The sequence below is a fragment of the Phaethon aethereus genome, assembly GCF_964289735.1.
Source record: "Phaethon aethereus genome assembly, chromosome: 2".
In the NCBI taxonomy this organism is placed as follows: Eukaryota; Metazoa; Chordata; class Aves; order Phaethontiformes; family Phaethontidae; genus Phaethon; species Phaethon aethereus.
In genome coordinates, this window is record NC_138582.1 from 125,679,924 (window position 1) to 125,694,401 (window position 14,478).

The window sequence follows — 14,478 nt, forward strand, 5'->3', positions numbered from 1 at the left end:
ATACACTTTCCAAAGCTGTAAAACTAGACATGTAAGATATTAAGAGCTGTTGTACCAAGTGCCCTCTTTTCGTGGAGGCTGGGACAGGGGAAAACCTATATAATTAGAGTCATTATAATTTCACTTCTTAAAACAAAGTTGGCAAAATGTCACTTCTGCATATTTAAAGCTTCTAAATGTATTTCTTCCCTAAACCCTGATAGCTGTTTTGTTTTGGTTGTTCTGGGGTTTTATTATTTTATTATTTATTATTATTTACAAAAAGGCTAAGTAAGAACTCTGGTCTCTACCATACCTTTACATTCTATAAAACTAAAGTAGCCTGCTTCCCTCCTTAAAGTTCAAGATTCTCTTGACACTGCAGTTACTATCTAGCTACAGCCTGCTCATGCTGTTTGGTGGGGGGAACAACAACTTTAAGATATCTTTACTTAGGATAAGTTAAGTTCCTTTCCTTAAAAAGAAAACATCCAAGACTCTGTTTCTGTGTAACCTGATGGCTTTCGCTTCTTGTTTCCTTCTGATAAGCCCAGTAGGCTGGTTGCTTTGTCCTCTTGAGTTGTAATTCCCCTGACTACTGCTTTGGCAAGAGTAGAGGATTAAGGTGGGATTTACCGGAACTATCATCCAAAATGAGTCTCTGTGACAGAAGGCCCTTTTCACAAAATGTAGTGCCAGTCCCTGTTCTCCTTCCTTCACCATCAAGTCAGGCACCAAAACTAAATAAAAAATAAATTCAGTAAAACAGTGAAGCTAATTTGGCAAAGATACTTCTATTATAATCCTCGTGTTGTGCTTTCACACCCTAAACCATAGATGGGTTAGGTTTGTGATGACCTCAATTTTAGAAAGAATAACAGCATGAATAACCCGTAATTTTGCTTCTAATCACTCCTGTGTGCCTTTAATACTTTAGTATTAAATGTAAATACCAGCCTGTTGGGCTGCAGTTTCTTCTTGGGGAGCAACCTTAATTTGCAGGATGACACCTGCAGCTGCCGAACTGCTGTCTATCAAATACCTCATGGCTTTATGGGTCTCTGTGCCATGCAGACACACGCAGAAAACCACTGACAAGAGTTGGCCTAACTATGCATTTGGGAAAGGGAGAGTTGAGGGATTTTTTTCTCTTGTGCCATAAGGGATACTCAGAAATAGCTGTTAAAGTCTTTTCTGAGCTCCTGGTCACAGTACTTGGAATATTCCATTTACTAGTTAGTTATCCTGTATTTACTTCATGTAATACATGAGGCTAGAGCCATGAGCAAAATGCTTGTGTCCCACACATGCCTGTGTGGGAGCACCAGAACTGAGACCAGGGAGAGAGCTGTGTCTCTGACTGGCTGACTTCACTGGAGCTCCCCAAATTGGGCAGTAGCAGTAAACCTCACCACCCTTCAAATGACAGTCAGGGTCTTTCACTGGTTTGGGCTTTTAAGTTGCCCTTCCATTCCTCACCTTCCTTTCCCTCGCCCTCTGAGAAGAAAAGCAAAAAAAAGCCACAACTGCATTTATGAATGTGAGAAAAGGTGAATATTTACTCATGAGGTCAGTGGAGCCCTATCACTAATTCTGAGTGTGAGGGATTTAGGCTTTAGCGTCATACTGTAGCACAGCACAAAGCTGGTGCCAAAGAGCCACTGGGGTGTCACTTCATGAAAACAGTAATGCAGCCCTGGCCTGTATCCACCTTATTCCAGTAGCTGGCATTTACTCCTTCAAGGAGCTCCAGTCACACTTTTTCGTAAATAATTTCAACATCAGTGGCAAGGAGTGGTTAAAAGTCATACAGCTTTACTGTGTACACTGTGATCTCCCCTAATGAGGTGGCTTTCTCAACTTAATTGGTATTGCTTTTTGGTCACTATGGTGGGTATCTTTGGAGAAGATGTAACGAGGGGGAAAACTAGGTCACTCATCACTAATTGCTTCCACTGATCTCCCACTCTCTTGCCTGCCTGACTGGAGATGTTACTGTAGCTCAGGATCTAACTCCAGGGCTGCTTCTCTGCCACCATGTCCTGCCTTTAGCTCTGGTCCTGACATTCCAACAGAGGCCATGGGGGAGTAAGAAAGACTTCTTTTTGAAAACTCTGTCAGGTGTAGCATGTAAACAGAAGGAAATAAATATATGTACATCTGGAATGGGATTTCCATTACATCACAGCCAGCTAATTAGAGTTACTTGCATTAAACATGCTTGTTATTTATCATAACTGTTATTTTGATTTGCATTCTCTCTTTAAAGGAGAGATACTGTACTTGAAAGACAGTGCAGATGAAAAGGGTGAAGAACACCTGTGGTTTGTGTGAATAGCAGCATTTCTATGTTTTAACATAATGCTTGAAGTATTTTGAAGCTATCAGGTTCTACGCTGTTGTCCACTTTTCATTCCTTCTCTGTCACATGATCTTACAGTTCCTGTAGCTCTGCTGTTGTTTTGCTTTTCTTGCACCTCTTTATAAATAAATAAAGTGGCCTAAGTAAGTTAGGCTTTAAATGGCAAGCTAGCCTTTATAATTCATGCATCACTGATATGTATTTCCTGGAAAAGGCCTGAACAGGAAAAACAACTCTTAAAGATAACAGTAACTTGAAAAAGGTTGTCATATATTTTATCTTTTGTAGGCTTGTCTTGTGTTTCTGTGACTTCTTGAAAAGCAGTCTCTCCTCAAGACAGTTGTCTTCAATACTAACATCTGTGTTCATAATCTAGCAATGCTGCATTAAGACATTCGTAAAGATTCAAAAACAGCCTTAGATGCTACCGAAGACCTTAAAAGAACTGGTAATGGCTTCTATCTCCGTTAAGTCCTGTCTCCCTCAGACCACAGCATAGCCTAGTCACACGCTTTGTGGCTTTGGAGTTATTCACCCAGTTTTGAGGTATTATCAAGAAAGAAAACAAAACAAAAAGGTGATTTCCTCAGAAGAGAGATGTCAGCCTCTGTAATGTAATCTTATTTATAATGTACTTAGTACAGTGTAAAAAAAAAGGTAATGAAGGCACTGGGGACTCTTAAGTGGTAACACTAGATGTTACTGACACTGCCTATCTGCTCAGTCCTGCAGTCTGGGATGCTGCCAGCAGAGCTATGTTAGACTCATCCCAACCCCAGGCAGAAGCTAGGGCACACCCATGGTGATACCTTACTTATTTTAGTGGAAACTCCCATGCCTTGGGAATTACGGGACTTGCACTACTCATTTGCCTCTCAAGCCAATTCCTGCAGCTGAACATTGTTTGTGGCACAGACAAGTCTGTACCATCCTGCCTGGGGAGCCTGCATGTTCCCCTGGCTTGTGTTCATCTTAGTGGGAGAGGTCATGCATATGGCCTGCTGGTACACATTCAGCACAGAGTGTTGCCCAGCTGCTTTTATCTGACCCATGCTACTCCATCTGTCCAGTTAATAGTGTCCCTTGGTGGAGTTAAAAATAGCACTTACCTCATGGGTCACTAGCACACATCCTTCCCCTTCACTGTGCAGTTCTGAAAGAGAGGCAGAGTCTCAACAGCCTGCTCTGTTTCCTAAGCGTGTATAAAGCTAAGATTAAGAAAGCAAATCTCCATCTTTTCTATCAAGAGATTGTATTTGACTTAAGTACATGAAATACATCTGAACTTGAATATGAAGGACCATCATAGTTCTGTGGATAATACATTAATAATATAAAAGTGCAACACAGCTTTGCTTACATACAACGGGCTCAATCTTCCCTTACATAAAACCAAAAGCCATAGCTTCCTTTAAAATCTGGGCAAAGGTACAGAAGTATATTAGTAGAGACTCGGGGGTACTACTGTTGTCTCTCATTGACAACAAGGATGGTAAGCAGGGAAAGCTTTGGCTTAAAAAATCCTTCCGATACATAATCTCGTGCGACAAACAGGACAGTAAATAACGTTGGAAACTCTTCTTAATAAGCACCCCTAACAAAACTGAGAGCACCCCCAGGCCTGAGGCGACCCCCGCGCCACCGCCCGCCCCGCTCGCCGCCGGAGGGGGGCGATGGCGCTCGCTGCAGGAAGCGCCTCGGTCCCGCCGGGGCAGGTCCTGCCTAGGCAGGCAGGCCGCGGCCGCCTTCCCCTTCTCCTTCCCCGCCCCTCCCGCCGCCGCCGCCGCCGCCGCCGCCCTTTTGCTTTCGCTTTCCCCCGGCTCGCAGCCGGCGGCGGCGCGGCCATGGAGAACGGTGCCGTATACAACGAGACCACCGAGCCGCAGGCCAAGCCGTCCCGCCGCCCCTTCGGCTGCACCCTGCGGCACCTGCGGGGATGGCGGCTGCCCACCAAAGCGCTCCAAGCGGTGAGTCCCCTCTTCTCTCCTCAGCCCGGCGGCGAGCGGCGGGCGCGGCCGTTGGCGCGCGAGGGCGGCCGTTGGCTGACTGACCGCCCGCCGCGCGCCGCCACAGGCAGCAGCCGTGACCTGTGTCTGTCCGTCCGTTTCCCCCTGCGACCGGGGACATGCCGGGCCTTGCGCGCAGCGAGCACCCCCGGTAGAATGGCTGCCTGGAGGGGCGGGCAGAGGCCGAAAGTCTCACCGAGGTGGCCGTGCTCGGCTGCGCGGGGCTACGGGCGGCGGAGTGGGGCTGAGCAGCTGGCGCCGCGCTGCCGGCTGGGCCCGCTCCCGATGCTGCTTCACAGGCGTCACCGGTTGCGCAGCTTTGGTCTAGGAATGAGCGTGTTGTGATGACCTCCGGCTTTAGGATACCCCCCCGCCGGCGCTTAAAAATTAAGCTCCTCACTGGCAAAGCGCAGGCTGGGTGAGATGGCTGTACACAGACTTCAGGGGAATTCTTTCTGTCGGTCAGGGAAGGGCGCGCTCCACCAGAAAGCCTGACTTAAGGCGTAGCGGAGGCAAAGCGCGCCTTTGCTGTTGGTCACTAAAGCAGCACAGACATGTAACTCCGCTGGAAAGCTGGTATAGTGTCCTAGAGTGCCGCCATCTGTACAGGTTCAGATTATTTTATGGTGGGGAAGTAACAGCCTTGTTCCTTTTTCGTGTTCTAGCTACAGGAGCCGGTGCTGACATCTGATGGTTGCATGCGTCGTGCGACCAAGTTCAGTGGTGCAGCCGGCGTGGTTCAGCTGACTGCGGTCGTTAACTGTTTAAAATTAGAGGGAAACTTCACGGGAAACTTAATATTTTCTTCTGAGGGCCATGTTGGATGAAAACAGGAGGTAGAAGTCATTGGGTGAACCTCAGGGTAGGGCAGTAGAAACTGGGAAGGGCTTGCTGGTCATCAGATCCAGACCTCCCACTCCTGCTGCCCTTGCAGCCCGTTTGCCAGCTTATCAAGCTGTGCTGTCTGTGATAAAACCGGGGTGCTTATTTCTCCCATGACTCATGGTCGAAAATTGCACCAGAAACATGTAGTGTTGATGGTGGCCTATTGTATGAGTCATTGCAGTGCTTCGCTTCATGTTGGGCAGTCCTATGCCAACCAGGAAGTAAAAGGCTAATATTCTGCTTGCTTTTTGCTATGGGTAATGTTATTCCTGAACACATTCAGCAGTTGGGCACCCTATTCAGACTCCTATATGTTCTGCATTGGGCCATGGACTGTTCCAAAACATGCCAGTGCGACTGCTGGTAAGGACGCGAGGAACATCATTCTGAAGTACTGGCAGGGAGGTAGTGAAACCAGCAGTGGGAAGGCGCAGCTGACTGTAAATGTGTGTCAGGGTACATTTTCCAGCCACCAAAGTGGCTTTTTAGTCAGATGTCTCATGCTCACGGGAATTGTAGGTGATTTCCAACACTTTCTCATTACTTCACCATTGCAGAGTGTAGAGTAAACGCTGAGGGGTACTTTGGAAATTTACCCTCTAACAACAGCCTTGAAACCAGATGGAACGTAGCACTCATGTACAACGGGTCTGTGCCATGGAGACTCCCTGGATGGCCTTGGATGTTGGCAACATCAGGGGCACCTGGTGTGCTGACTCTGGGAGAGATTACATGGAGGGTGGAGCGGAGTGGAGACCTCGCAGCCATGCTCTATGAACAGGGGAGTTTAGGGGTGCACAGTATGTACATTGATAAGCTGCGCTTGCAATGTCCTGGGCCAAGGACCTGTCAACTTTGATGAAGTGCTGTACTTGGAGTGAACTTTGCTAATTATAATATCATTATAATACTAAAACGCACACCCCTCTCAAAAGTTACCACCCTCCCAAGGTGCGACCCCTCCTCAATGAGCGTGCGCACTGAATTTTTCCTAGTCTGTACCTTTAAACGCAAAGTGAGAGAACTCTGCACCAATCCTGACAAAGGTATGTATGACTAGAGTCACTCAAGCTCCACCTGCAAAGTAAAACACTATAAAATAATGTTTTAAGAGCTGGATGTTAGGGAAGATACCATCATCGTGTACTATTTTAACTTCTGGGATCAGTCGACGGGCTGAGCCTCTCTTCCCCCCCATCGGGATGCCGTTGGGTAAGATTCAAACACTTGGTCATACCAAGTGCCTCCCCGGGAAACTTAGAAATCTCTATAGAGTCACTTTATATCTTTTAACGCGTTTATAGCCAAGTAGTGTTACTCCTATTTTTGGCATTTGCACGTGCTTTGCAGACAGTGAATTTATCACCGGCAATCCAAAGAACCTGTGTATCTCTTGCTTCAATAAATCACACTATTAATTGACTCAGCCGTGTGTGTGTTGTCCCTGAACGCGACCGTACCTCTGAGTGCGGCTGTGTGAGTTCACGAGGTGTCCGGCTGAGCAGGTAGTGTGATGTTAGTAGTGCATCCGGACCCGTGATAGTCCAATGAAGGTGTTGGGCGCGACCGGACTACTAACGCTGACTTTGGGCATCATTCAGAACCTAAGCTCAGCCGCCCCCAGTCCCTCTGATATCTGAGGATCGACTGGAAAGCAAGGGGGTTTAGTTTCTGCCAAATTGCTCTGCTTCTTAATGCAACAGAGAAGAGGACATTCAGTTTTTAAATTTTGTGTCGTACACAGTCAAAAAAACCTTCAACCATAAACATAAGATTCTTGAGTACTGGTAAAGGTAATGGTAACACTGCCAAAAATAAGAGTGTTAAAAAAAAAGAAATCACACCCAAGAGTGCTTTAAATAGATAAATATAACAGGATAGAAACTTTTACTTCATCTACTGGAGATTAGTAAAGGAAGATCTGCTGGCTGTTGCTCCCAGACAAGCAGATCATTTATGTAAGTAGGTTCACAGACTAAAATAAACTATGATGTACACAAATTTATTGGTGTATTAAAGTCTTAAACTGTTTACCTGAACAGAGGCATTATTTAAAAAGCTTTCTAGGTAGGAAAAAGGAAAATTATGATTATCCTAAACAGAATGGATAGCTGCTTGATACGCTCCTAAAGAATTAGAAGTGTATGGCCTGTACCTGTCCTTCAACAAGAGGAAAAAGAAAATGGAATTACAGTCATTCACCCTTCTAATTTCCAACAGTCATTGTCATCCCCCCCCTTGTTTCCCATTACCAAAATGCACAGATCTTGGATTTCTTGGTCAAAATACTTTAAACAAGCCCCAGAAGTTACTGAAGGTGGAAGCCTCAGTATCTCCAGTAAGAGAAATGTTCCTGTTTTGGTAAAGTGATGGCAATGGTCATTAGCATCTCTTAGCCTTCTGTGTGTTATAATAGTGATTGTCAGTTGTTATTTGGATTATGCACCGATAATCACTCACGTGGACTGCTGAACAGAGTATTGCACTCTCTGTGTGTGTGTATATATAGTCTGTGTATATATATACACAGACTGTAACTGTCTTCCTTATAAAAGTGATCAAGTATTTTACAACATACTATGAAATCACCTGTAGAAAATTGGGTTTTAGACCTTAGAAATGCTTTTCTTCTGATTAATAATGGCACAGATTGTACTCTTAGCCTGTTTTTAAAAGCTTTTTGGGCAAATGAAATCATGAAAATGTAACTGTCAAAAAGGATGCTAGGAGGCATGCTTGTTGCATGGGTTTCTAGGTTGGTTGTTGTTTGTTTTTTTTTTTATACAGGAGTGTTTTTGTTGGTCCATGACTGGTTTAAATTCTGCACAAAGGTAAATGGCACGGCGCATATTGTGCCAAGATTGAGGTAGAAATGAATTCTTATCTCAAGCAGAAACACTTGTCAACTATTGTTTGACTTCAACCAAAATGCCCTATCTGGAAAGGAAAATTGTAATTCAGTCTTAAACATCCGCTCTTTTTCTGAGCTGTTCACTTCCTATAGTAGCCTTGATCATGGTGACTTACAGAAGTAATATGTGCACCCATCTGAACTAGAAGAATATCACTGCTGAGCGTTTTCACAGGCCTGTTGGAAAATTCCTTCATCTGCTTTATTTTTGTAGCATTCTTTTGTAGCCTTCACTTATTAAATCTACTTTAGAAACTTGGCTCTTGTGTAGAAACTTCCAACAGTAATGTCAGTATCAACAAGTAACTTTTTGCTGGTAAGGGACAGATGAAGACATTTAATTTCTGGTGTACCTACAGATAGATAGGACTAATAATAATAATAGAAAAAAAAGCTTAAAAGTGCATCTCCAACGATACTTTTCCCTTCACAGCACACAGGAAAGCAAGCAGTGCGTGCATATGGCGAGGTGTGGATTTTGCTGCAGGAATGAGTGAGCCTGGTGCCAGCCTCTCTCTGTCCCCGGGTAACCTCTGCCTCCCCACCATCGCTGGCAGCGCATCTACAACAGTGCAGGGCTCTGGGCGAGAGGGAAGGAAGGTAGCGGCTGCCTGCTCTTCTCTTCAGGTGTTACCCTGGGCTTCAGGGTGAAAGAAACTCTGCCCAGAAGGTTTAGCTCTTAAGAAAATTAGGAACTACTGACCTGCCCCTCTCCACTCGTTACTGACAGCTCAAACAAAAGCAATAGTGATATTCTGGGTATTAGCTGCTAGGGATTCTCCATGGGATCGGTGTGGAGGAGGCAGAGATAAAAACAAAACAGAAGGAGCTTTGGCTGCTTCATGTGAGCCTCCAGAGGTCTGCACTCATCCTAGGACTAACGCTGACAGATGAAAGTCGATCTCCAGCTCAACCGTTCTTGGGAAACAATGAAATGTGTAATCTCCTGGCTCGTTTACAGTGGCTCATGTTCTATCTAATGGCAGGATGAATAATAGAGACGATAATCTTCTGGCTAATACTAGAAAACACTCCTTGCTATGTTATGTAGTTCCAACTATACAAACCGAAGTTAGGAACAACTCTTTTAGTGGTATTTTAAAATGTTCATTTTTTGTAGTAGGACAACAGAGTAATCCCTTTTGTTTCTCATAGTGATACCAAGAAGCAAGTTAAGAAACCCAAGCAGAACTCTCTGGCAGCTTATAAATGTGCTGTTGATACACTACTTTAAAAAAGCTTTGGCGTGAAGAACTTTAATCAATGATGTACTCTATTTTGTTATTCATCTTATTAATAAAAAATGGAATATTGACTTGGACAAGTCCCACTTGGTAAATCTCATTTATTTGATACTGAACCCTTTATAGCTGCTCTTTGAGTGGGATTTTTTTCTACTTGTTTGTATGCTTAGCAGAGAGGCTTTTCCAGTTATTTAGATCATATTATGGTTATCTGGGCTCATAAATTCTTTTAAGGGCAGGTTTACTTCCTTTCAGTTCTCTTTAATCCTGGGTGAAAGTGATGGTATTCAGTTCTCAGTGCTGATAAAAAGAGCTAGAACTACACATGAAAATGTATCTCACACTTTATCTGACCTTGTGAAAAATGTGAAATTGAAAGTCATTGGATGCAGCTGTAGGCAAATCTTTTGAAATGCAAAGAAATATTTAAAAATTGGAAATTCGGAGTTCAAAACATTCCCCAGACAGCCGTTGTAGTCACTGTTTTAGGTGCGAAGGCTGCCCAGAACTTTGCCTTGCCAGCCTCTGTGGGAGAGGAGGGAAGTATGTGCAGGCCTGATAGTAATATTTAAGTTTCCCAGCTCAGGTTCTTTCCCTTTCTGAGATCCTGTTTACTTTATATGACTGCAGCATTTTCAAAACATGATGCTTTGAAGTGCCTTTCTGAAGTCTGGCTTAGCAGGGGGAATTTACAGTTCCCACATGCTGAATTGTTGTTCTTATTTTTACTGTCAGAAAAACTGAAACCGAAGGCTGGTGGTTATTTTCCAAGAACATGATTTTTTTTTTTTTTTAATGAAGAATGTCAACCTCGTTATTGCCCATATACTTTTATTAAAAATAGGATCATCGTCCTTCTATCAGTCTCAATTTTATGACCGAGTCTGATTCTTACTAATGGTTTTGTTTTAATTTGTTGAACGCCTTACTACAAGTTCTATAATCCTGTGCTAACTTTATGGGATGAAGGAAACTAGCAAGAAGGGTTCAAAATTTAAATAAAGCAATATTCTTTCTTGTACAATAAAACAGTAGAAAAGTCCAGCAGCAGATCTATGGTGACTGTACAGGAATTAGCTCATGTTCTTTCCTCAAAACATACTGTCGCAGGAAGGTGAACATAAGCTCCTGCATAGATCAAACACTGTCCCATAGCTTAAACATAGTTTAAAGTTTTGATTCCTACAACTACAGCTGAGCTTCTGTTACCAGCACGTGAGCTATTAGCTACAGGCGCTTTCTCTGAAGTTTATATTATAAAGGGAGGTAACATCAGCTGTAAACTGTCAGGGAGGTAGTTGAGTGGGTCAATGCCGTCCAATTTCCCTCTCTGCCCTGAACGCAAATGCATTTAAAATTCAGTGCAGTTTTAAGTAGTAAGCAATAGCATTTTTGCTCATTCTGAGCAGGATGTGTGCTCTCCCTGCTGCCTCTTCTCCTTCCAGCTGGCAATTGCACAAAACCACACATGAGGAATCTTGACTGTCTAATGAAGGCGGCTGTATTTGGTGGTGTGTGCTGAGCTTACCTGAGTGTAGTTTATTGACCAACTTTAACAGCAAATGTAAACCGTGTCACTATATAATTATTTCTGCCTGTAAGAAAAGAGCACATAATTTTACGATGTTCTTTGTAGATTGAGGATTTTCCTTACAGCTGTCTTCAGTAATGTTCATATCAGAGACATCTATTTGCTGAAGATATTAGAGACTTGATCCAACTCAATCACGTTATTTGTTTGCAGATTCTCTCTCTTCTGGCCGTTATTTGTGAAGAAATTGTGGAGGATTGCATCAAGTGTGGCGGACTTTACTTCTTTGAATTCATGAGCTGCAGTGCCTTTCTTTTCAGCCTCCTGATCCTGTGTGTGTATTGCACTCATGTATATGAAACATTTGGGGAAGATAAAGTACAGAGAGTGGTAAGGACATTATTTGCTCTTTTTTTTAAGAACAAACCATTTCTTGTAAGTGCTTAAGGACTGTTGTGGAGTAAAAAGGCTATGCAGAATGAATCTCCTCTTCTTCTCTATTTAAAGGGCAGATTAAAGTATCTTATAGTTAAAAAAGTCAACTTTGAGAGTCCCTTTTATATTGACAACTTTTCCAAAATTGTCATGTTGGTTACCTGCTGGATTTTAGGACTTGTGTGAAAGTCTTTCACGCAGACTAATACCACTGTGTAGTCATCACATATGTGTATGTACACGGAACACAGTTTACTGCCAGCATGATACTTGTAACTTGCCCATTTACCCTATCTATTTTTCTACTGGGTGTAGCCTGCCTCCTTTTTGGTAATAATCATACTTGTTACAGTTCATGCTTTTATATTTCAGAAGATCCAGCAGTGGCACAAAATTGCTCTGTAAAGTCAGAAACAATATTATAGTGTCGTAGGAGTGTCCCTTCCTATTTGTCTTCAGAGCAAACAGTAGGGTTTTTTATGTGAAGGTACAGATAAGGCAGTGTAGCAGGAGATTTGAATAAGCACGTTTACTTACAGGTTTCCAGTTTCTCAGATGTTTCACACAGGGAATAATGCTAGCATGGTTGACCTGAGCTGGATTTGATTGTGAAAGAAGTTAGATTAAATGAATGAAATACTTAAACAATACAAAAACAGGTGAGTATGTAATGCAGACTCTTTTAAGTAGTTGATAATGTTGAATGTTTGGCATATAGCTGTAAAATACATTTTCTGAAGTTCCCATTAGCATCAAAGTTTCAAAGCATAAATTCACTGGCAGATTAACTGAGCTGCTGTTATGATGCTTGTTTCTTTTTCAAGTAGTATATCTACAATTCTATAACATTCATTTTTTTTTTATATTTGCAGAATTTTTGGGCCATGCCAGCCATAGGTTTCTTTTTTCTGTTAGCATCAATAGTGCTTACTGCAACCAGCTTTGGGTCTGCTGTTGAAAAAGCTGCATGTGTAAGTCTTAAAATTGCATAATTTATTTTGTATTTATCTTGTATGCTAATTTCTCTGCCCTCTAAACCTCACTCAATTTGCAGGGAAAAAACTGGGCAGGGAACAGAATTCAGTGCATTGCAGTGTTTCAGGAGGAATTAGCTATTTCAGACCTTCCAGAAACTTACTGTGGGAAATCCAAAGAGCTGGAAAGCTCTGCATGCACTTGCAGCTCCCCAGCGTTTGTGGCTTGCTTCTGCGTTCCTCAGACTCCACTGCCTTGGCTCCATATTCTTCCCTGTCATCTGTGACTCATCTCTCAGAGCTTCCCCAGTTCTCCTATACCCTATCTCTGAAATGCCCACTTTTTTCCTCAATTGTCCTCTCATAATGCCACCCCCTCACAAAGTCAGCAAGAAACCATGTCTTTTGCCAGACATTATAAAGCATATGTGGAGAACGCCGACTTGCAAAGGCTGCAGTGAGAGCAGCAGTTTCCTCAGTGACAGAAATAGTTATAAGAGCAACAGGGCATGCATATCCCAGGGAACACTGAAGAGGCTTTGGGATGTGGATGTTGTAATTCCTCACTCATTTGGCACTTCTTGAGAATAACCTTGGAATTGTGAATATGTGAGAAAAAATTAGTTAGATAAGAAAGCAAAATAATTCTGTTCCACAGGCAGCACAAGCTGTTAGAGGTACACACTTCTATGTAGTCATCATCTGTGACATTGATATATTCAGACCTAATGGTTTGAGTATAAAGTCTTTCAGGGTTTTTTTTCTGGTGCTGGAAAAACAAAAACTATTGTGATTTAGGACTTACTAATGTTGAATTGCTTTTGGGGAAAAAAACAGTTGTGTAAAATTTAGGTAAAAATTAGAATAATGCATGTGTTTCCTTGTTTCAAAGCAGCTGCTGAAGCCAACCTTCTCCTTATCACTATCTTGCCATGACTAATAATGAAATGAAATTAATAATGAAAACAAAACGTCATTTCAACCCCCCTTGCTGACCCAATAAGGACTTGCTTAGGCTCCGCAGACGTTATCTCCCTTTACCTTCCATGTATTACTCTTCTTCACTTAGTCCCTTGAGTTAGAAGCCATCTCTTGGACAGATGCTCTGCTATACCACCAATGCCATGCTTCTTTAATAACTAATTTTTGCAATAAAATGAATATACTTTTACTATTAAGGGCTGTTTAGAACATACTGTATGATTCAAGCTTGATTAAGAGAATGAGAACTGTAAAAACTTTCGCATTAAATGTGCTAGAATTGTGATTTCTGATCTGTTTCTAATTTATATGGAACCTCCGATTTAAGGAGGACTGTAATCTTACTATATAAGCATTATTAATGTATATAAATAGTCCAGCAGATCTCTCAAAAAAATGTTAGAATACTGTTAATGTTTGTACGTTTTAAAATCCTATATTCCTTTCACTTTTGCAGGTGTTTGGATTTCTTGCAAGTGGTGCATTTTTAGTTGAAACTATTATAGAATATTTTCACAGTCGGACACAAAACATCGATGGATGCCCTGAAAACCCTGGCAACACTCAGAGTGCCACAGAAAATCAGCCACTGAATAAACATAGCTAACTTTCTGTCTTCTTTTTTTTTTTTTTTTTTAATGGAGCAAACTAAAATGAACTTTCAGTGCACTGTAGGTAACAACTTCTGTCTCTTCCTTCTCATCAATTCTGTATGCTTTGCTCATCACAAATTTTTATAGATTCTTAGGTCAAGTGATGACATCTTGAGCATCATGTTCTAAGGTTACTGGTCCTGCCACCTGTCCAGGTCATGTACACTAAAAAAACTTGTGTCTAAATAGAATAACTTAAGGACAACAGTGTGCTGATTTGATTTTACAGAGGTGACTAATAAAGGTTAATGTGTGATGCATAAGTTCTGAGCTATACCCTAAAGATATTTTCTGTATAAATGGACCAGATACTTCTGTTATGAGTTATAAATTAGTACGGCGGAATTCATTCTTGTACTTACTGGTCAAACTGTGAATGTAAAAGGGATACCTAATTGGAGCCTTACAGAAATGCTTATCTTTACCTAAGGGGTTTGGTTGTGTTTTTACGATTCATACGTGTCAGTTCCATCTGTGGAGATGAGTTTAATGCACTAGCGAGTGTAGGGGTTTTATG

At 42.3% G+C, this 14,478-nt stretch overlaps 1 protein-coding gene across 1 annotated transcript; it reads left to right on the plus strand.

Annotated features, from left to right (window-relative positions):
* Positions 1-4,185: 4,185 nt before the first annotated feature.
* On the plus strand, positions 4,186-14,187 carry CMTM6 (CKLF like MARVEL transmembrane domain containing 6; the record flags this gene model as incomplete). The annotated part of the gene is made up of 4 exons (XM_082014916.1): positions 4,186-4,308; positions 11,132-11,308; positions 12,226-12,324; positions 13,766-14,187. 4 exons carry the CDS (start codon positions 4,186-4,188, stop codon positions 13,913-13,915), a joined length of 549 nt encoding a protein of 182 aa, XP_081871042.1. The 3' UTR covers positions 13,916-14,187.
* Positions 14,188-14,478: the final 291 nt, after the last annotated feature.